The sequence below is a fragment of the Myotis yumanensis genome, unplaced genomic scaffold (assembly GCF_028538775.1).
Source record: "Myotis yumanensis isolate MYYU_CA2020_CCGP unplaced genomic scaffold, mMyoYum1.0.hap1 SCAF_9, whole genome shotgun sequence".
NCBI classification, from domain to species: Eukaryota; Metazoa; Chordata; class Mammalia; order Chiroptera; family Vespertilionidae; genus Myotis; species Myotis yumanensis.
The window spans coordinates 62,181,786-62,202,713 of record NW_027223760.1 but is presented as its reverse complement, the minus strand read 5'-3'; the positions used below and the strand labels follow the sequence as shown (position 1 = coordinate 62,202,713).

Below are 20,928 nucleotides of genomic sequence, written 5' to 3'. Positions count from 1 at the left end.
CGCAGTGTGCTGTTGTGTTATTTGTGTAGCAGCCTCTAAAGGGGGTTGGGGACTTCCCTCACAGAGTCATTGTGGTTGGAGAGAGACAAAGAGAATTTATTTCATTCATCCATCCATGAATAATGAATCATCTGCCACCAGGGGCACTTCTGGACCAAAACACACTGTTTATTTGTCAAGGGACGGCTCGCAAGCAGCATGCTGGCCTCCGTGAGCACGTGGGGCAGAAGAAAGCGAGGCTGCTCAACCCAGCCATGCAAGGACACGCATGCAGTACAACTCAGAGGAACGTTAGGATGAAAAGCAACATCCTGCAGCGGTAGAAAATAAGGGAATATGATTCAGAGAGCGTTGGAATGTTTCCCTCTTAAATGCGACAGAGACTGGCCTGGACAGTCTTTCTCTGGCTTTGAGATTTGCTCGTGTGCCTGAGCAGTGAAGTGCCTGTAAGTGAGGCACCCATTCGGAGGAGACCTTCGTTTTTCGTTTTATTTCGTATGAGGCTTGTTTCTCCTCAACTCCGGAGCTGACCTCTGCTTTGAGCTGCTTGTTTGCATGGGCCTGCGACCTTGTGTATCATGCAACCAAATCAGTTGTGTGTTTTGCTTGTCTTGAGACCGTTTCTAAATATATATGTATTCTTGTTTTTGTGTTTTAAATAGGAAAACTCCACCGATGACAATCGGCCCCTGGTCCATCAGCTTTCTAATGAGAGCCGGCTCTCCATCACTGACTCCCTGTCAGAGTTCTTCGATGCCCAGGAAGTCCTGTTATCGCCCAGCTCTTCAGAAAATGAGGTTTGACCATTGTGTTCAGTCATGTGCCTCAGAGACTCTTCTGTTGCTGTACCCATTCCGTAAATACTCATATTTAGAAACACTAAACTCAGTTGCTCCTTTCTACCATTGTATTCTGGGATCTTGTTGTAACTCCTACCCCAAATTGCACAAAAGGCTACAAGACCGTAGAGTAAAAAGTTGTGAAAGTAGGTGTTGGGCATCCTTATTTCTGTTACTTGATTTGCTATCCCTCTTTTCAATGACAGGCTAACAATTTTGACTATTAGCGGTTTGATATGTAATATTTCTACCTACAGGGCCAGAAATTAGCATCATGGATATTTTTTAATCATTGAATTCAGCCTGTATTAATTTACAACATACAATTATTACATTATCATAATGTTGTAATATGGTCATTATAATACTTTATAATATATAACAATATTTTTTATTTTTTTTTATTTTTAACAATATTATTTTAAATTGCTGCATAAAATTCATACTTTCCTGAGGAGGCAAGTGTCACAGTTGGCCTTGCTGTGTATAATGTGTCTTGGTAATTTTATCCCTTTAGAAGTACTCATCTTGCTTATTAATTTCTATAGAAGATTATTTTTTTCACAAATAGTTCAAAGACAAATTGTAACTCATTCTACCCAAACACTTAACACATTCTGAAAATGCAGCCTGCGTTAATAAGAAATTTAATAACAACTAAAACCTTGATTTACTTGTGTTTTCCTTGTAAGAAGGAAAGTTCGAGGATTGTAATAACAGCTGTTTGCTGTGAATGCCCCTAGGTAGGCAGGCAAGTGGCCCCAGTAAAAACAGTGTCCAGAACTATTTCTCTAGGTTCGCAGAGTGGGATTGAAAATGTTTGCTGATCTTGAGTACAGTTTCTATGAAAACCTGGCTTGTTTACTCTCACTCTAAGGTATATTATTTCTTCTTTCCCATAGGGTTCAGAGGACGATTCATATGTCAGTGACATAAGTGATAACCTTTCCTTGGACAATCTCAGTAATGACTTAGACAATGAGAGACAAACCTTGGGTAAGACTTAAATTATTTGATCTCTGAAAGTCTGGATCTTCATGGAATACTAATAAACATATAAAGAGAACCTGTTGTAGGCCAAGAACTGTAACAAGAACTATATAAGAAAATTCAGATATGGTCCCTCTCAAGGGAAGACACTACTCACTCACATGAGAAAAATGTTTTCATTCAAATAAATCTGCCTACTTGTGTAAATTTCTATTTTCTAAAGTGAGGGTATACCAGTTATATAAATATCAAAGATTAGTACAACAGATAACCCTTATTGGTCAAACATTCTCTCTGCAGACATTAGAATATAACTTTTTGCCTTTAGGTATCTAGTGGTTTTCATAATTTAGGAATTCTATTGGGCTTATGATTTGTCAGAAATTAAAATCGAATGATAACAAGCCCGAGCGAGCCTCAGGAAGTGGGCACTCACCTATGCGGCTCACAGATGGGAAGTCAATGCTGCCTTCTTGAGGAGCCAGCCCTCTGCTCATATGAATCCAAAAATGTTCATAGTTTATGGCATAGTAATTCTGTTTCCTATGAAAATAATCAGAGCTAATCAAATATCTAGGAATATGAACATTCACTACTTGTTTGCATCATAGCAAAACATTGAAATAAATCCAAATCCAACAGTAGATGAATGATTCAATTGTGGCATATCCATAGAATGGAACTTTTTACAGTCATTATAGATGATGTTCTAGAAGAACTCTGAATAGCATGCAAAAATAACATGTTAACTGAATAAGCAGAACAGAAAACTAGGCATACAGTGTGAGGTATATGGGTGAGAAAGCACTAAATGAAAATACTCCAAAATATAGGTGGCTACTGTATCTGGGTAGTGGGATAATGGATGACTTCTATTTTTTTCATTATTATCCTGTAATAAACACAGTTGCTTTTGTCAGGATTTAAAGTGATTTTTAAGAGTTTCAGAGTTTTTACCAGAATTTGAAGTGCTCTTTAAAAAGAGGTTAAAGAGTTAAAAGTGTAAACAGTAGCCTGCTTTGTACATTAATCGCAGTGTCCAGTTTCGTTGTAAGTGTCTATAGAGCTGCGAAGAACCGGCTTTCGATTAGGGATTTGGCGACCTGCCTGCGGATGAAGTCCGTGAATGTTAGTGCATGTAATTTTTGGTACTTAATTTAGTCGTGCAAAATTTCTGTCGTATGACTTTCAGTCATATTCTGAATAACTGAGATTAATAGTAAAATTGAGTACTTTTTAGGTAAGGTTTCACTCATGGATTTTTTTTTTAAAAAAAAATAATAAAGTGAAAAGACTTGTAGAGACAACCAGGCTTATTTCCCTTTCAGGGTCGGTTCCTGGAAGTGGTGGGGAAGCCAAGTGCAGGAGGAGGACGTGCCTGCCGGCGCCCTGCCCCAACAGCAGCAGCGTCAGCCTGTGGAACATCCTGAGGAATAACATCGGGAAGGACCTGTCCAAAGTGGCCATGCCCGTGGAGCTGAACGAGCCGCTGAACACGCTGCAGAGGCTCTGCGAGGAGCTGGAGTACAGCGAGCTGCTGGACAAGGCCGCACGCATCCCCAGCGCCCTGGAGAGGATGGTGAGGGCTCGGCCCACGGTGCTGTCCAGCTGTCCAGCCCCTGCACCCCAGTGCCGGGGCCACCAGGCCATCCATGCCGGCCAGCAGGACGGGCAGCCCAAGCGCCAGTCCCCTGGGGTTCCTGGGCATCGTTCCTGTGATGGGCTCCTTTCTCAGGGTCCTCTGGCTCCCCTGTGCTCAGCTGGTCTCATTCACACTGGCAGGACTTGCCATTTGGCAGGGAGGTGGGGAGGGCTTCCTTGTGACAGCTGGTGCGGGGGCGGGGGGGGGGGGGGGTAGTTTTGCTCTGTGGCTTTGCGCTTCCTCTTTCTCCAGAACTTTCCATGTGATTGTTCTGATAAGCCTGGCTGGAAAGCCTGCCCTGAGGGCTGTCTGGGCATTTATTTTTACTATCCCAGGTGGATAGAATTTAATCTCTCAAGCTGTTTTTCTCATCGAGGGTAAATTTCCCTTGAGAATGATTTTGTTTATTTTTGGAATATTTCCACAGCTATTTCCTAGATTTTCAGAAAATAACACTCTCAGAAGAGATTTTCACATAAGAAAGGTTCTTTTTGTGTTTTCTTCCCCCTCCTCCTTAGTCTATAGAATTGTTACTGTGTGTTTTTTGAAGCTCATCCTAGAGAAAGTCACCTTGTTTGTCTACTCAGCTTCCACTGAGGGGCTCCCGAGTGTTCCGCATCGGTCCCCGTTTGGGGAACTCCATGGTGGTGAGACTGCGGACAGCTCAGCCCTCTCCGTGACTGTGGCTGACTTTGCTCTCCAAAGAGCTCTCTTCTTTTTGCTTCCTCACATGTTACCTGCTCAGCAGGGAGGTCACTGTGTGGGAGGCTGGGACTCCAGTGTGTCCCCCAAATGCAGAGTCTCTGCCCCAGGCATTTGCGAGTGGCTGACTTGGAGTTGGCACGCCCCCTTGGATTCAGGTCATAAAGCCACCTTCCAGCTGAGAGAGCTGAATTCTTTCCTAAATTCTAAGCATTCTGCAGCTTTCCTCCTAATCAAAACGTCATTACTTTAGTGATTTGAAGATTAAAGGGAACTCTAGCTAGTGGGTGAAAAGAGACATCCCCGAGGCATTCCACACAGCCTCCAGGGACTTCTCCATCAAGGAGGCTTTCTTGTTACCACAGATAAGAGTAGGAGAGAAAAACAGACTGTGTGTCTTTTCTATCTTTGTTACTCTTCCCCAGAGAATTTCTGCTGAACAAAGGGAAGCAAATAGCTTCTAAGGCAAGTGTTAAAAGTCAGCGTTTGTGGACAGCTCTTTTCTGTGAAGGAAAAGTTTGGCTTTGAAGATGAAAGTATTCTTAAAGGTGCTTCATTTTTGCCACAATTAAGAAACCCTTGGGATGTTCAGCTGACTGATAGGTGTAATTGACCCTGAAAAGAAGTTTGAGCAAAGGATTTGCATTCCGGCACCAAGTGCAGGAGGGGAAATCCAGGAAAGCTGGGAGCCGGAACCTTCCCCTGGCTTGTGCTCACTGCTCTGTGGGTCAGCTTGGGCCCTGCATAGAGCTCTCTGCTGTCCAGCCAAAAAGGAGGGTGCTTGCTTGTGCCTGCTCCCTCCCCTGTCTCCCTCAGCATCATGAGTGATTCCAGGTTCATGTGTGCATTTTGTTCTAGTTTAAATTGGGAAGGCGACTCAGGGTTGGCTCAGCGTTCAGTATAGAGACTGTGACCTTCCTGTTGAACAGGAAACGGGCATTGAGGAAGCAGAGAGGGGAACAGTTACCCAAGTTTCAAGAACAAAGGCTGAATGGAGCATAGTGATCCATGTTTATAAACCACCCAGCCGCTCTAGGGTGCCCTCTAGCATGAGGGGGAAGGTGGCGCCTATCGGTGAATGGCTGAGGAAGGGTATGAGTCCAGTGAACACTGATGAAGGGCACTCAGCTTTTCTTCCCAGAGAAGCAGCTTCGTGACAGGTGCTGGGAAGAGGAAACGTGGAGATGGTTGCTCAGTATTAGAAAGTAGAAGCTGCTCTTGCCACTTAAGTTTAATTTTTTTGCTGCCCCCCCCCCCCCCCCACACACACACCTTCCCCAGAAAGACTAAAAAAGAATGTGTGTTTTGGGCATCCTGGAAGGGAAACCGATAAAAACGCTGAGGGCCTCACAGTGGGGCCATGCAGGGATCTGGTTTCCTGGTGGTCACCTGTAGTTTTCCTTCCCTTTCCTGTGTGAGTCCCTTTTGTCCCCTCCCAGAAGCAGAACTTTCACAAAGGCAGGCACCGTGCTCTGTCCCGGGGCTTGCTGCTCGGGCTCAGGCAATGACTCCCACAGACGTTCTACAGCACCAGATTGGGAACGGTTAAACTTAGGTTGCAAATTTCTGAAATTTGAGGGAAGTTTGGCTTTTTATGCTTTTCCTCCTCCTTCTCCCCCAAACCTAAGCAGGACATCAGGAGTCTCGGGTGTTGTCAGGTCTGGAGGTGCTGGGCCGGGCTGAACAGCTCACGAACAGGGCAGTTCACGTGGCACAGAGCGGCATGTCGAAAGCCTCTGCCACCGGGGAGGCATCAGAACAAATGGGCGGTTTGAACATGTTTGGTTCATTTGTCTCTGAGGCCACAGCGAACATTACTGAAACCTGCAACTTTAAACCAAAGTTGGGCCGCAGGTCATGGGTTTGGTTCCCGGTCAGGGCACATCCACAGTCGGGGTGCATGAGAAAGGCAACCAGTGGATGCTTCTCTCTCACATTAATATCTGTCTGTGTCTCCCCTGCCCCTCCTAATCCTCCCTCTCTAAAAAAAAGGGGGGGGGGACTAATTAAAAATAAATAGATAAAACTAAAATAAAATAAAAATTAAACCAAAGGTGGTTTGGTTGTCTTTAAAGCAGAGGTAAATCGTTGGCTTCTGAAAAAACCTTAAAGAGAGGAAGAAAGCCTTTATCTTGCTCATATCTTGGTAAAAATAAATGTCTTGGTTACAGAACAATAACAACGCTCTCTCCTCCTTCCCCGCAGGTGTACGTGGCCGCCTTTGCCGTATCGGCATACGCGTCCAGCTACTACCGTGCTGGGAGCAAGCCCTTCAATCCGGTTCTTGGAGAAACATACGAGTGTATTCGTGAGGACAAGGGCTTCCGGTATTTTTCAGAACAGGTGGGTATACACCTTCTTGTTTGTTGTGTCCACCCTTTAGTGTTGTGTACACCACTTGTACTGGAGGAGTCGCTTCTACCTCCCATGACATGTGCTTTTGAAATATTTGTGTTCCACCTTTCACTAGCTTCAAAGCAACTCAGATGATTATAGGGCTTTTACACCTGAAGAGAGGAATCGAGTTCCCCTCCACAGAAAGCTAGCCACCACCCCTGGGCATGAAGGTCCTAGCACTGCTGAGCTCTCTGGCTTGGCCACACGTATCAGCCGTGCCTTTCTGTTCCAAGTCACAGGGAGAGGACATTTCTAATTAAGAAGCATTTGCCCAAACTGCCATTTAGGTTTAAAGGGTGCACCCTCAGATCATTGACACCATCATTTTAGAGCATGATGGGTAGCACCAAATAAACGCATTATTCTTGATTTTAAGAATAATCATTCATTCATGTATTTATTCACTCGGTCCATACATATGTATTGAGCATATACCACGTGCCTGGCATTGCCCAGGTGCTGGGAGAGCGCACAGGGCGGGCGCTGCGGGGCCTGTCCTCAGCGAGGGTGGGCATACTCCATACCTGTGCAGCCGAGGTCCCTGATTCCACATGACTCCTCCCCTCTCAGGATTAGCAGAGAACGACACTCAAGGACAGCATCTCCGGAGCCAGACGGCATAGGTTCCTTTCAGCTCCACCTCTTACTAGGCTTGTCACCAGGTCGGCCGCTTCCCTCTGTGCTGTAGTTTGGAGTGGGAGTGATGGTCACGGACAGACCTCAGGTGGCTTTGCAAGGGTTGATGAGGTTCTCTCTACGAGGCTCTGAGGCCGTGAAGTAAAGAGTGTGGTGTGAGTGTGCTCTCCTTGCTCATGCTGGACGGCATGGTTCGCATTAGTGTAATGTTGGCAGCAGCCAGATACATCAGTGAGGAATTGTTTAGCTAAAACAGGGTGCAAAGGTACTGAAAATAAAGATCAAAACAATCCCCCCCCCACCCCAGTTAAAGCAGCAGCCAAACATGCCCACCCTCTGTGTACCCTAAATGTCACCTGGGAACATTAAACATGATTGCTTTGATACATTTCTCTCCTCCCCATTCTTAGAAAGCTGAGGGGAAATGAAGGGGGGGGTTGCTAAAATATTATTTCCCTTCCTGACCCCTGCTGCCCTCTTTATCAAAGGAGGTGCATTATGGGGTAGGAAGGGAAGGGTGGTGTGGCTGACAGGTTTATGGAAACGGTGCTTGTCTTAACTGCACATTGCAAGCAGCATTCTCTGAAACTCAAAGGAAAATGGATACACGATAATCCCAAAGCGCATTTTCAGTAGCTTTCCAATTGGAGCCTGAAATGAGAAATTAAACCCTGGTATCAGGGAAGTAGGGGGTTAAATCAGAAGTTAAAGGGATATGATAATCTGATTCAAATTCAAGTGGGTTATTTAAGTACTGAACCTAAAATGGAATGAGAATAAATGAAAATGTAATTTGGTTACCATGGCATTATATGCACTCATGTGAAGAAATAAAGTCCCCAGATAGCCCCAAACTCCAGCCGACAATCAGGACAGGATGAATAAGTATAGGAAACAATAGTAACGTGAGCTTGCCTGAAGCTAAGCTTCAGCCCGGGAGCCCTGGCGGGGCAGGGCCAAGTTCAGCACCTGCTTGGGTTTCCACTTCGGTGGTGTGAAGAGAGAACGCGCGGCGATGGAAAGAGCGTTGCATAACATAGTCTTCAGTTCTGTGAAACGGATCCCCAGGAAACAGGCGAGAGAGAGAGACCTGGTCACTGGTAGCAGCATAGGGTGTGCTGGGTAGAATGTAGGCCTGCTGCCAGGCCCCAACTCCACCACTTCCTCTGTGCCTGGCCTTGCATAAGCGACGTACACTTTCTGAGCCTCAGTTGTTTCTTGATGAAATAGGAGGCGATGCTTAGCTCATGGGAATGTAAGGCTTAGGTGAAATAATACACTGATGTATAGAGGGAACGTTCAGCATGTGGTTGCTGCTTATATTTAGAGGTAACTTTAAAAATCTTTTTTAATATACGGTGTTAAGAATAGTAAGAGGAGTGTTGAAATAAGATGTACTGTATCTACGCTGCTAATTCAAATGGTTTGAAGGGGGGCATAATGTCCCTGGTGAGTCTCTGACAGAGAGCCAGGCAGGAGGCGGCAGGAGTCCCCACGGCTGGCGTCACCAGGGTGATGCCACCAATCCTGGTCACGGAGCCACTTCCTGTGCCTGGAACTGAGCCCCCTGGGCTTGGGCAGTTGGTTCATTTAATACACCCAGGAATGCATGAGCCCCCAGGGGCCGTCCCACCAGCTAAGGTTACAAGAGACTGATACATGAACGAGCCTGCTGCTCTGCATGGGCTGTGGCAGACAGACCTGCCCTGGGGCCCAGGCAGACTGTCCCCACCCCTGGACAGAGCACTCTGGAAGCCAACATTGTGATCATGAGGCAAGTGCCCTGAGGAGGAGAGGTGGCTGGGCCGGGCTGCCCATTTGCCCCGGGGGCGGAGAGAGTTTGGGCCAGGCCCCTCCCTTTCCTGCCAGGGGAGACACCTCAGCTCAGTCTCCACCCCCCCCCCCCCCCCCCCCCCCCCCCCCGCCCTTGGTTATGCCGAGAGACCTACTTTAACACATCTAAAGAGGCCAAAGCGCTCTGTTCTGTCCTGGGCGTCCCTGCCAGCATGGCTCTTCCTGCCTCCTGCCCAGGAGATGTTCTCCCTCCATGGAGCCAGCCACACGCCACCCTCGTCCGTTACCTGGAGGTGACACAAACGCTTCAGCTTTCAGAGCGGGGCTCCTTTGCCTTCTTGTACCCCTACACTGAGTAGAGTCACTGAATGACTAATATCATAAACCGGGAAGGACCCCCAAATTAACATTTTTGGGTCGAATTTTATTCTAATGAGGATGTTGATGGAAATCATATCTCCCAGTGAAAGGGACCTCGAAAGGAACAAGGGTAGCTGGCTTCTCTACTGTGTTTTCTAGGCATTTGAAAAGTGGTGTCTATCCCTTCCCCCAAGCCCTGGGCGTGTTGCTTTATGGTTTGGTGGGTACGTGGATGTTCGAAGTGCTCAGTGGTCCGGGAGGTTGAAGTGAGTGCTACTTCCGAGGGTCCAGCTACATCGAGCTCCGTTTTTCTCCTTAAAAGACCCAAAAATGCCATGTCAGAGTGACTCAGCTGTCAGACACCAGAGGAAACATTTGCTGTTCAAATTCTCATAACAGTTAAGGTGTGCAGGGTACTTTATGTTGTTCCAACTTGAGCAGGTTCTTATTTGATCTTCAACACCCCTCTCCCGCCCCCGTGTGCAGGGGAGGCGAGGATGAGGTACACGCGTGGAAACGGGGGGCCGATGGCATCAGCACCTCCCAGCGCCCCTCGGCCAATGCGCTGTTTCCACTCCCGTCCCTTCTCCGTCACACTCTTGGGGTCTCTCGTGTAGTTTAGGTGCTGTGCTCAGAGCTGCTGGACTTGGGCTGCCGATGGAAAATAGCCTTTTATACTGTCCAGACTGTGGGCTTTGGTCTGTCATTGTCACTCGGCCTTGCGTCCTCCGGACTCACACAGGACGTTGTTCTCAGCGCCCACTGTGGCTGGCGGTGGCCTCTGAGGAGGAGGTGCATCTGGAGTAAGTTATAGACATTCCTGTCATATGGTCCACCATCTCGGGGAAGGAGCTTTCTTTGTGCCAAGAAATCTGAGTCAGCCGTGGCTTTCTAAATAAGCCCAGAACTGGAGGGGGGGGGGGGGGGGGGGGGGGGAGTTAGGCAGAAAGGACTTCCTTTCTCTCCTGGACTGTCTCCTGCTGGTGTGGTACTCCTCACTGGCTCCCCCTGCTGTCTGGCACGGAGCTCTGCTATGTGGGGCTTCATCAGCCTCTGGGGGCTCAGGAAACTCCCTTCAGTTGGCATGGCTTCTCTTCGTACCTTTGGGAAAGGTTTGGTCTAAATTTAGAATGCGCAGTTAAGCTGTTTCCTGAAAGTGGCTTTTCCTGATTCGCTGTCCCAGTCATTTTAACCATTTACCCACCCATCCACATATTCTCGGCAGAAAAGCCGAGTGGAGTTATTGAAAGTTACTAAAATGGAAGAGTCACCCTGGCCGGTGTGGCTCAGTGATGGGAGCGTCGACCTTCTGGAGGGTCTCAGCTCAATTCCCAGTCAAGGGCACAGACCTGGGTTGTAGGTTTGATCCCCACAAGTTGCCCTACAAGGCCAGGGGCAAGTCAGGAACTAGGAGGACTGTCTAGTTAGGTCTCGGAACAGCTGCAGAATTGATGTATTTAAGGGATATTTTTATAAATTCAAAAAAAAACTTAAAAAATACACAAATATTGAAATGCATTCTTTTCCCATCTGCTTCCCTCCTCTTGGTACATTCAAAGCATAAATAAAAATGATTAGGTCAGGGTGAAGAAAGACCTCCGATATATAAATAAATTACAGGAATTTTTTTTTTATTGCTTAAAGTATTACAAATAGTAGTACATATGTCTCCTCCCCCCCCCCCCCCCATTTATCTCCCCCGGCCTCCCCCACCCACCAGCCCCCAGCACATGCCCTCAGCCCCCTGGTGTCTGTGTCCATTGGTTATGCTTGCATGCATTTTAGGAGGTAGGTTTCTAAGAGGGCTGGAAGTGAAAATTGCCCCTGAGAATCCCACAGACACAGGGAGGGGCTGTGTTCTTAGGAGGCCTGTGGGAATGACCACCGTCCAGGGCAGCAAAGGTGCATAGCCCATCGCATCTTGGATCTGAGATGGGTGCTCGCTGAGAACTGAGAGATGCCACAGCTGTTTACGTGTTTGCCTCTGCTTCTCTTTGGGCCGAGCTGGCAGGTGAAAGCCATCCGTTCAGTGTGTATGTGACAGGACTCCAGATGAAGCTGCCCCTGCCGTTCTCTGCCTACAGGGGTGGCACCGGAAGTGGTTTTCAGACCATGTGCCTGAGGGTCCAGAGCCGTGGATTTGAGCATTGTCAGCCACCACCTTCCCCCCACCCCCACCCCTGAAAACCATGCTATAAACAAAAAATGCTGGGTTTTCCCTTTGCTTCTTCCCTGTCAGTGTGTTTGGGAAACCTTGCTTAATCTTCCTGGTTTCTCTCCTCGTTTGTAATGTGAAGCCTAGCTGGATGCTCTACATGAAAGATGCTTGGCTAAGAACCAGCTGACAGAAGTTTCTGGAAACACCACCGCCAACATCACTCTGGTTTTACTAGTACTGAATTATAATAACAGCACACTTACCGTTCACGTGCCTCAGTAACTGAGGACACCTTTCCTCATTAGCTCCTTCGTTAGTGAGTCAGCCAGAAGTCATGACTCCCGTGTCAAAAGGCAGGGAGTCGGCTACCGTCTCTGCCCCAGGGGACTCTTTTCTAGAATGTAATTGCCTATTTACTCAAATTGCCTATTTCTATTATGACAGAAAATGAGTAACAACTTTTTTTCATACCAGTTGACTAATATTTCTTCAATAATGGTTTGTAGACACATTATTCTTTTTTAAAAAGTGATCTTGAATTCGTCTTCCTGTAGGTAATTTGCAAAGAGACTGGACATGTGATGCAATTGTCAAGAGTGAAATCTGCTGAGGCATTGAGAGTTTTTGTGTTGCTTAGAAGTAGCGTTTAAAAATATTTGTGATTTGACATTCTAATTAAATGCAGGTGCCCTCAGAGCAGCTGGTAGGGATTTTGACATGGGTAGCCGATGTCAGATTAGAGGGTTTGTGAGCGGGCAGCCCTGGCGTGCCCTTGTTTTTATTTTCACGTCTTTCAAAAGGTGTCTCTGTCCTCCTCACTCACTTTGCCACTTTTCTCCGAGGCTTCCATTCACCCCAACAAACTGGAGCAAACTGGAACTGACCGCATTAGAAGCACCCTCTAAGGGACAGACTTGTTAAAAGAAAACTGATGCTCGGCGTTGTTACAGCTCAACGCAAGGGAGAAGGAAGGGACTTCAGGAGGCACACAGTTAATAATGTTTTTGGCCTTCGTTTCCAACAGGTCAGCCACCACCCACCTATCTCTGCATGTCACGCTGAGTCTGAAAATTTTGTTTTCTGGCAAGGTAATGTGCTAATCTATTCAACCCCCTCGTTTTTTGTGATGTTACAGATTTTTATTTTATTACGGAATGGCTGTTAAATGCTTGTTAAGATTAAAAGTGGGCCCTGGACTTGGAATCTCTGGGCAAGCGTTGCAACTTGTCACCTGCTACTCATCTCTCCTGCTCCTATTCCTTTCTCCATATTGCTGCCAGTTATCTCTGCAAAGTCTGTTTCTAATCACATCAGTTCTCTGTCCAAACAAACACCTTATTTTCCCTCGAGGCTCACAGACCAGACTTCTTAGCCAGGCTGTAGAGCCCAGTGGCTTTTGTACCCATCTGTCTTCCCACTCTTCTCTCTAACCAAGCATGTTCTCCCATTTCACCACACAACATACTCAGCCAGTGAGCTCTCCCAAGGGAGGGACTTCATCTTCTCATTAGCTTCCCTAGAACTCAATTTTTAATTATCTATATATACTAGAGGCCTGGTGCATGGATTCATGCACCGGTGAGGTCCCTCGGCCTGGCCTGTGGGGATCAGGCTGAAACCGGCTCCCCGACATCCCCCGAGGGGTCCCAGATTGAGAGAAGGCAGTTCTTGGATGACACACCCCAGAATCGGGCTCCCTCCTCTCTGGTTCTGGATGCATCACCCAAGAACCACAGCTGCCAAGTCACTGCAGCTTGGCAGCTCCTGCATTGAGTATCTGCCCCCTGGTGGTCATTACGCATCATAGCTACCAGCCAGTTGGCCGGCCGCTTAGGCTTTTATATCCTATCTAATAAAAGAGTAACATGGTAATTAGCCATACCTCCGCCACCCTTCCCATTGGCTAATCAGGGCGATATGCAAATTGACTGCCAGCCAAGATGGCGGCCGGCAGCCAGGCACTGAAGCGAACAGGAGGCTTGCTTGCTCCAGTGACAGAGGAAGCCAACATTCTCCGCCTGCTGCTGCCGGCCTCTGAGCTTGCAGTTTGAAACATTGTTACAAATATAGAAGCTAAACAAAACTCCAGTAACCTACTTTCAGCCAGCCTGGATCTCAGAGCTGGAGTTGAAACAGTGTTTCGATTATAGAACCCAAACAAACCAGATACCTGCTTTCAGCAGCTGAGGCCTCAGAGCTGGAGCCAAGCCTCAGAGCTAAAGCTGGCCCAGAATAAAAAAAAAAAGAAAAAAAGGAGCGGTTGGGAGCTTCAGTCACCCACCAGCCTGAAAATGGCCCTCAGCCCCTCACCCAGACTGGCCAGGCACCCCAGTGGGGACCCCCACCCTGAAGGGGGTGTGACCAGCTGCAAACAGCCATCAGTCCCTCACCCAGGCTGGCCAGGCACCCAAGTGGGACCCCCACGCTGATCCAGGACACCCTTCAGGGCAAACCAGCCGGCCCCCACCTGTGCACCAGGCTTCTATCCTATATAGTAAAAGGGTAATATGCCTCCCAGCACCAGGATCAGCGGAGCCACGATGCCTCCCGGCACCGGGATCAGTGTGACAGGGGGCAGCGCCCAAACTCCCTGATAGCCCTGCGGCTCTGTGTGTGATAGGGGGCGGGGCCACAACGTCCCTATCCGCCCTGCTCTGTTCGTGACAGGGGAAGGCGCCCCAACCCCCTGATCAGCCCTGCTCTATGCCTGATAGGGGGGAGCTCCCCAACTCCCTGATCGCCCTGCGGCTCTGTGTGTGACAGGGTGCGGCGCCCCAACCCCCTCCCCTGCATGGGCCCTGCTCTGTGTGTGACGGAGTAGAGCCATAACCTCCCCATCTGCCCTGCCCTGAGTGTGACAGTGGCGGCGCCCCAACCCCCTGATCGGCCCTGCTCTGTGGGTGATAGAGGGCGGCACCCCCACCCCCCCCCTTCCCCCCCCCCCACAGGCCCTGCTCTGTGTGTGATGGGGTAGAGCCATAACCTCCCCATCTGCCCTGCCCTGAGTGTGACAGGGGGCGGTGCCCCAACTCCCCTATCGGCCCTACTCTGTGAGTGACAGGGGGGAGCCTGATCGACCCTGCTCTGTGCGTGACAGGGTACGGAGCCCCAACCCCCTGATGGGCCCTGCTCTGTGCGTGATGGGGTGGCGCCGCAACCTCCCCATCGACCCTGCCTTGAGTGTGACAGGGGGCGGTGCCCCAACCCCCCAATCGGCCCTACCCTGAGCCTGACTAGGGGTGGCATCGCAACCTCCTGATCCGCCCTGCTCTGTGCATGACAGGGGGTGGCGCCCCAACTCCCCAATCGGCCCTGCTCTGAGCCCGACCAGGGGCTGCACCTAGGGATTGGGCGTGCCCTTTGCCACCCGGGAGCAGGCCTAAGCCAGCAGGTCGTTATCTCCCAAGGGGTCCCAGACTGTGAGAGGGCACAGGCTGGGCTGAGGGACCCCCCCCCCCCGCCGAGTGCACAAATTTTTGTGCACCGGGCCTCTAGTATATAGATAAAAGGCTAATATGCTAAGTGTCCGACCATCTGACTGGTCGCTATGACACTCACTGACCACCAGGGGGCAGACGCTCAATGCAGGAGCTGCCGAGCTGCAGTGACTTGGTAGCGGCGGTTCTCAGGTGATGCACCCCGAAACCAGAGAGAAGGGAGCCCAATTCCTCGTGGGGCCACGTGATTCCACCTACGGCTGTGGGTAATGTTGTTGCTGGGGCACTGTTGGCCCCGAATCTGGTTTACTGCACACTTGTGTTTGCGTTCCACACCCTGTACAACAGCAACTTTTCAGAGTGCCCTCTCGCACTCCGGGACCCCTCGAAGGATGTTGGAGAGCCGGTTTCAGCCTGATCCCCGCAGGCCAGGCCGAGGGACCCCGCTCACTCCGCAGACGCCCTTCGAGCCACAGCGCTACCCCAGGTGTGGCCGGCTGAGGAGGGACCGAGGGAGGTTAGCTCCAAGGTGTGTCTAGTCTCCCCCAGTCCTGCCCTGCCGGCCACCTTCTAATTAATTTCCTTTCGATGTGCACGAATCCATGCACCAGGTCACTAGTAGATAATAAAAAGTTATCCTGTGCCCAGCTGGCATGGCTCAGTGGTTGAGCATTGATCTATGAACCAGGAGGTCAAAGATCAATTCCCAGTCAAGGTTCATATCTGGGTTTCAGGCTTGATCCCCAGTGGGGGGGCGGGGGTGCAGCAGGCAGCCTATCAGTAATGCTCTCTCATCATTGATGTTTCTATCTCTCTCTCCCTTTCCCTTCTTTTCTGAAATCAATAAAAAATATATTTTTTAAAGTTATCCTATATGATAAGGGGTTTTATTATGAAGAGATTGTTCAGTGTCGTGATTGATCATTTATGCCAGTGGTTCCCAAACTTATTTGGCCTACCGCCCCCTTTCCAGAAAAAATATTACTCAGAGCCCCCTGGAAATTAATTTTTTAAAAATTTTAATAGCAATTAAACAGAAAGATATATGTATTAATGTTTCTACCTTTTTGTAAAATATAGTCAAGAAAGGTGTAAATTAGAAACATTGAAGTTTGAAATTATGAAACTATTTATTGAACTCAGAATAGAAAGGTAATACAAAAAAAGTTAAAACAAATGCACCTGTGGCCATCACCGCCCCCCTGGATCACTGCAGTGCCCACCAGGGGGCGGTAGCGCCCACTTTGGGAATCACTGATTTATGCAGCCGAAGAACTCTTTTGTCTACCTAGCTCTCCTGGTAAATGTGTAATACTTGGTATTATTTCATTTCAGATGTGAGATGGAAAAACAAATTCTGGGGCAAATCCATGGAAATCGTTCCCATTGGCACAACCCATGTGACTCTGCCGGCGTAAGTGCCTTTGTGGTTGGGAACCTTAGAGAACTTAGGGCCAAGATGGCAGCCTTAGGAACAAGCTGCCCACGGTTCCCGATCCCTAAGGCGCTGGGTGTCTGGTTGGTTTTTTTCATCTGTTTGACAGTAAATGCAAGTGTTCCTTATTGTGATGACCTCACAGTTTATTCCCCTCAAATGAAAATGCTTCCTTGAGACCAAAATTGCCAGCAAAGACGCTTTTTAAAAACTCATTTATACTTTCTAACAAAACTAAGAATGATGGTTTTCGTTAACGTGATTGTCCTGCCTCACGGTCTGAATTCCTTTTCAGAAGGGTATGGCCTTGATCTTTCAGGGATGATTGACACTAACTCATAAAACTAAATGTGGCCCCTGGAGCCAGGCTGCCAGGACCTCGGTGCTCGCTCTGCTGCGAGCTGATGGCAGATCCTGGAGGTTCCCTAACCTTTCTGGTCTCCAGTGCTGCCACCTGTGAACCGGGGATGATACACCACCCACTTCACAGGACTGTTGTGAGGATTAAACATGTAAACTAGTACTTGGCACATGGTATGTGCCATGCCAGTGTTTGGTCTTATTAATTATTATGTATCTGTTGAACTGGAATCTGAATACTTTCTCGTTGTAAAAGATTTAAGATATATGTGTCTTAAGATTTACACATATGATATATGTGTATACATATAGGTGTGTAATATGCACATACGTGTGTACCTATATGCATATATACATGTGTGTGCACATGTATGTGTGGGGGAGAGAGCAGGTTGTGAAAACCCCCATTCTTCCCCATGGCCACTTCCCTTCCCTAGTTTGGGGACTTTAAACAAGTCACCTCTGGCTCTCAGTTCCCTCCTCTGTCCCGGGAGGGGGCGGGTGTTCCGGGAGGTCAGCGGAGGTAGCCAGGCCTCCGGCGCTTGCAGAGTGCCGAGGCTGGTGCTGTCGCTCTCGGTAGCGTGCTGCCTCCCTGGAGAGTGAAGGCTCAGAATGCCGAGCCCGGCCCGGTTCTCAGTGGGTGCTGGCTCCGCAGGTGCAGGGGTGAGTAATCATTGCGTGACTTACTTAAAAAGCAGCGCCTGTTTGCATCCCCTGCTGGCTCCTCTGGGCATCACCCTCTCACCTTTTCCTCCTTTAGTTTCGGGGACCATTTTGAGTGGAACAAAGTCACCTCCTGCATCCATAACATCTTAAGTGGGCAGCGGTGGATTGAGCACTATGGGGAGATTGTCATCAAGAACCTGAATGACGACTCCTGCCACTGCAAAGTGAACTTCATCAAGGTGAGCGGTGGCCCTGGGGCTCTACCCCACCCTGGAAAGGCCTTACAGAGCTGGGGCCTCACGTGTCTTGGGGAACCTTTCACCTTCACTTCTATGCCAGCAGACAAGCAATGCCAGCTGGGGTCCCCTGGTCCCAGCCCCACTCTCTCACCTGGACCAGGGCCATAGCTCCTCCCGGCCTCCACCCATCCTCCCCCTGGTCTGTCCTCAGGGCAGCAGCCAGAGGGTCTCTTCTGAAATATGTCAGCCCGGTCAGCATGGCTCAGTGGTTGAGTGTCCACCTATGAATCAAGAGGTCACAGTTTGATCCCCAGTGTGGGGCATGCAGGAAGCAGCCGATCAAGGATTCTCTCCATTATTGATGTTTCTGTCTCTCTCTCCCTCTTCCTTCCTCTCTGATATCAATTAAAAATATATTTAAAAAATAAAATAAAACATAAGTCATGTGCTTCAGAATGGATGGACCTTGAAGACATGCTGAGTGAGATATGCCAGCCGTCTGATTCCATTCTTGTGAGGTCCCTAGGGCAGTCAAAGCCGCAGAGACAGAGCAGAATGGTGGCGGCCAGGGGCTGGGAGAGGGTCTGGGAGTTGTTTCATGGGCACAGAGTTTCAGCTTGGGAGGATATAAGGCCGTGGTTGTACAACATTATGAATGTACTTAATGCCACTGAATTCTACACTTATAAATGGTTAAAAAGGTAAATTTTGTTATGTATGTTTTACCACAATTTTTAAAAATGGAAGTTGTGTTATATTTGACCAAATCCCCTGACAATGTCCGTCTTTTTCACGGAGAAGCTCGCATCCGTACAGAGGCCCACAGGACCCGCTCGGTCTGCACTGCCCGCACCGCCCGTCCAGTTCACACACACGTGTACACACACACGCACCCTGACCTCACTCCTCCAACCTCAGCTCCTACCGGCCCCTCGTCCCCGTCCTTCCTCATTGTCCTCTGACCACACTGGCCCTTCTCTCTTCATTCTCTCTCTCTCCCCAGATGCTTCCATCTCCTGCCCTGTCACATCCCATTTCCTTATTACTGTCTGCAGTTAGCTGCCCCATTGATTTACTTGTTTATTTTCTGTTCCCCACACCTCCCTCGCTGCTCCTGGCTCCAGAAAAGCAAATGCCTGCTCACTCTCACTCCTCACTCTCACTTGGGATGCAGCTGCTGCCTGGAAATGGGGCCTGGCCCCCAGTGACTCATCCCAGGATGAATGAACAGGCTGGCCTGAGGCAGAACACCTGCCAGTCAGCTTGGCCTCCCACCAGCCTCAACTGGAGCCTCCTCCCACCTTCCTTCCTCCTCAGATGCCCTCTTGCTGTTGCAAATCTCAAGTACTTAACATGGCCTTGGAGCAGCGGTTCTCAACCTTCTGGCCCTTTAAATACAGTTCCTCATGTTGTGACCCAACCATAAAATTATTTTCGTTGCTACTTCATAACTGTAATGTTGCTACTGTTATGAATCGTAATGTAAATATCTGATACGCAGGATGGTCTTAGGCGACCCCTGTGAAAGGGTCGTTCGACCGCCAAAGGGGTCGCAACCCACAGGTTGAGAACCGCTGCCTTAGAGTGTTACCCCCTCAAAAAAATGTTTGCACTGATTTCAGATCAAAGTTCTAAGCAGAGTTATTAGGTTCTAATTGTGGGACTTCATGGGGTACCTCTCTGTACCACCGGTAGCTGGTGGGGGGCATGATGGAGAGATGGACTGGGGTCTCTCTTACACCCCTTAAGTCAGAGACTCACATAAAATAAACATGGCCCTGCCTGAAAGCTTTATTAAGCTCCCTGCAAAGAAGCAAAAGGCCATCTGGCGCAGGAATCTGCACACCCCTGCTCCCGTGAGCCCCCTTGTCCAGCCTTTTCTCCAAGGAACCCTGCCACCCACGTGGCACTTGCCCACTGAGGGACAGAGAGTCGGTGTTTGTAGCCATGAGCGATGAGAAGAGTTCGGACACTGAGCGTGTCCCTGGTGTTGAAAGAGCCTGAGAGCAGATGCAGGCGCTGCAGTGAGCAGGACCGCCGCCTCTGGCGTCCCGTCCTCTTCCCAGCAGAATGCCACTGAATTCTGGCATTGGGACCTGGCCCCCAGTGACTCATCCCAGGATGAATGAACAGGCTGGCCAAACATTAAAAGAAATTGCAATTTCTGAGACCAGCTGGGCTCAGCTCAGCCTGGAGGGCTTTATACAGTACTACACCGCCACCCATTAGGTTGTGGGCAAACATCTGCAAAAAAGAAGTGAGTCCTGCTTCGGAATAAACTGCGGAGCCTGGACAGTGGTTCTATCTTTCTCGTTTTTGCAGGACACGAGGACTGGCTTAGGAATCTCTGATTCAGGTGGAGATGCTGCTGCACTCCGCCCTCCCTCCCTATTTACCAGACTAGGAATGTGGCCTGAAAATGCCACTCAACTTTATAGGTTTCCAAATACAGATCCTGCTTTAGCTGAAAACAGCAATTGGATTGACTTATGGAGTAATGCCTTCTCTTTTTTTCTCCGTAGAGATTTTGTAGGGCAGCCAGGTAATTGAAAGAGCTGGAAAAAATCAACTCTAGGGAGTTAGAGCACCCTCTGCTGGGCGCGGTGTAGTACTGTATAAAGCCCTCCAGGCTGAGCTGAGCCCAGCTGGTCTCAGACCAGGACCAACCACAGTGTGAATATGCGTTGCCTCAGGTTCCTGTGGTTGGAGGGACAGATCTAGGTTTGGGGGGGGGGGGGGGGGGGGGGGGAATGCTAGAAAATTTCTTGGTATACAAAGCAGCCACCTTTATTGGTTTATAAAAGACTGTCTTGTGCCTTTAGAGAAAAAAATTACACAAATTACATTTCTTTTAAATTGCCATTGTCAGGCCCTAGCCATTTTGGCTCAGTCAATAGAGCGTGGGTCTGTGGACTGAAGGGTCCTGAGTTTGATTCGGGTCAAGGGCATGTACCTCGGTTGCAGGCTCGATCTGCAGGCCTGGTCGGGGCATGTGTGGGGGCTTACAGGCCAACCACACTATTTGGCTGATGTAGAAGTGAGCTTTCCTATTTCTTTGCATGTAGGGAAAAAAGTATCTTACACACACATAAAATTACCAAATGTTGGCTGGTTGAGATTGCAAACTCTAAAGAGTTAGCTATTAATTTTTATTAAATAATTAAAAGTGTGATTTTAAAAAAGAGATAGAGTCCAAAACTGGCAAACTATATGCAATATAGAATTTCCCTTATGGTTCTTTCTTTTTCCTCTCCCCTCCCCCTCTTCATATCT

The 20,928-nt window shown here is 48.8% G+C and overlaps 1 protein-coding gene across 7 annotated transcripts in view; it reads left to right on the top strand.

Annotated features, from left to right (window-relative positions):
• The window catches only part of OSBPL3 (oxysterol binding protein like 3), a 143,794-nt gene that overhangs the window by 111,436 nt on the left and 11,430 nt on the right, over positions 1 to 20,928 (top strand). For all 7 annotated transcript variants that reach the window (XM_070424449.1, XM_070424447.1, XM_070424448.1 and 4 more), the window contains 7 exons: positions 663 to 797; positions 1,742 to 1,835; positions 3,158 to 3,408; positions 6,379 to 6,516; positions 12,543 to 12,606; positions 16,291 to 16,369; positions 17,511 to 17,655. In XM_070424449.1, the coding sequence (XP_070280550.1) occupies positions 663 to 797; positions 1,742 to 1,835; positions 3,158 to 3,408; positions 6,379 to 6,516; positions 12,543 to 12,606; positions 16,291 to 16,369; positions 17,511 to 17,655 (906 nt within the window). The remainder of the gene's footprint in view (positions 1 to 662; positions 798 to 1,741; positions 1,836 to 3,157; positions 3,409 to 6,378; positions 6,517 to 12,542; positions 12,607 to 16,290; positions 16,370 to 17,510; positions 17,656 to 20,928) is intronic.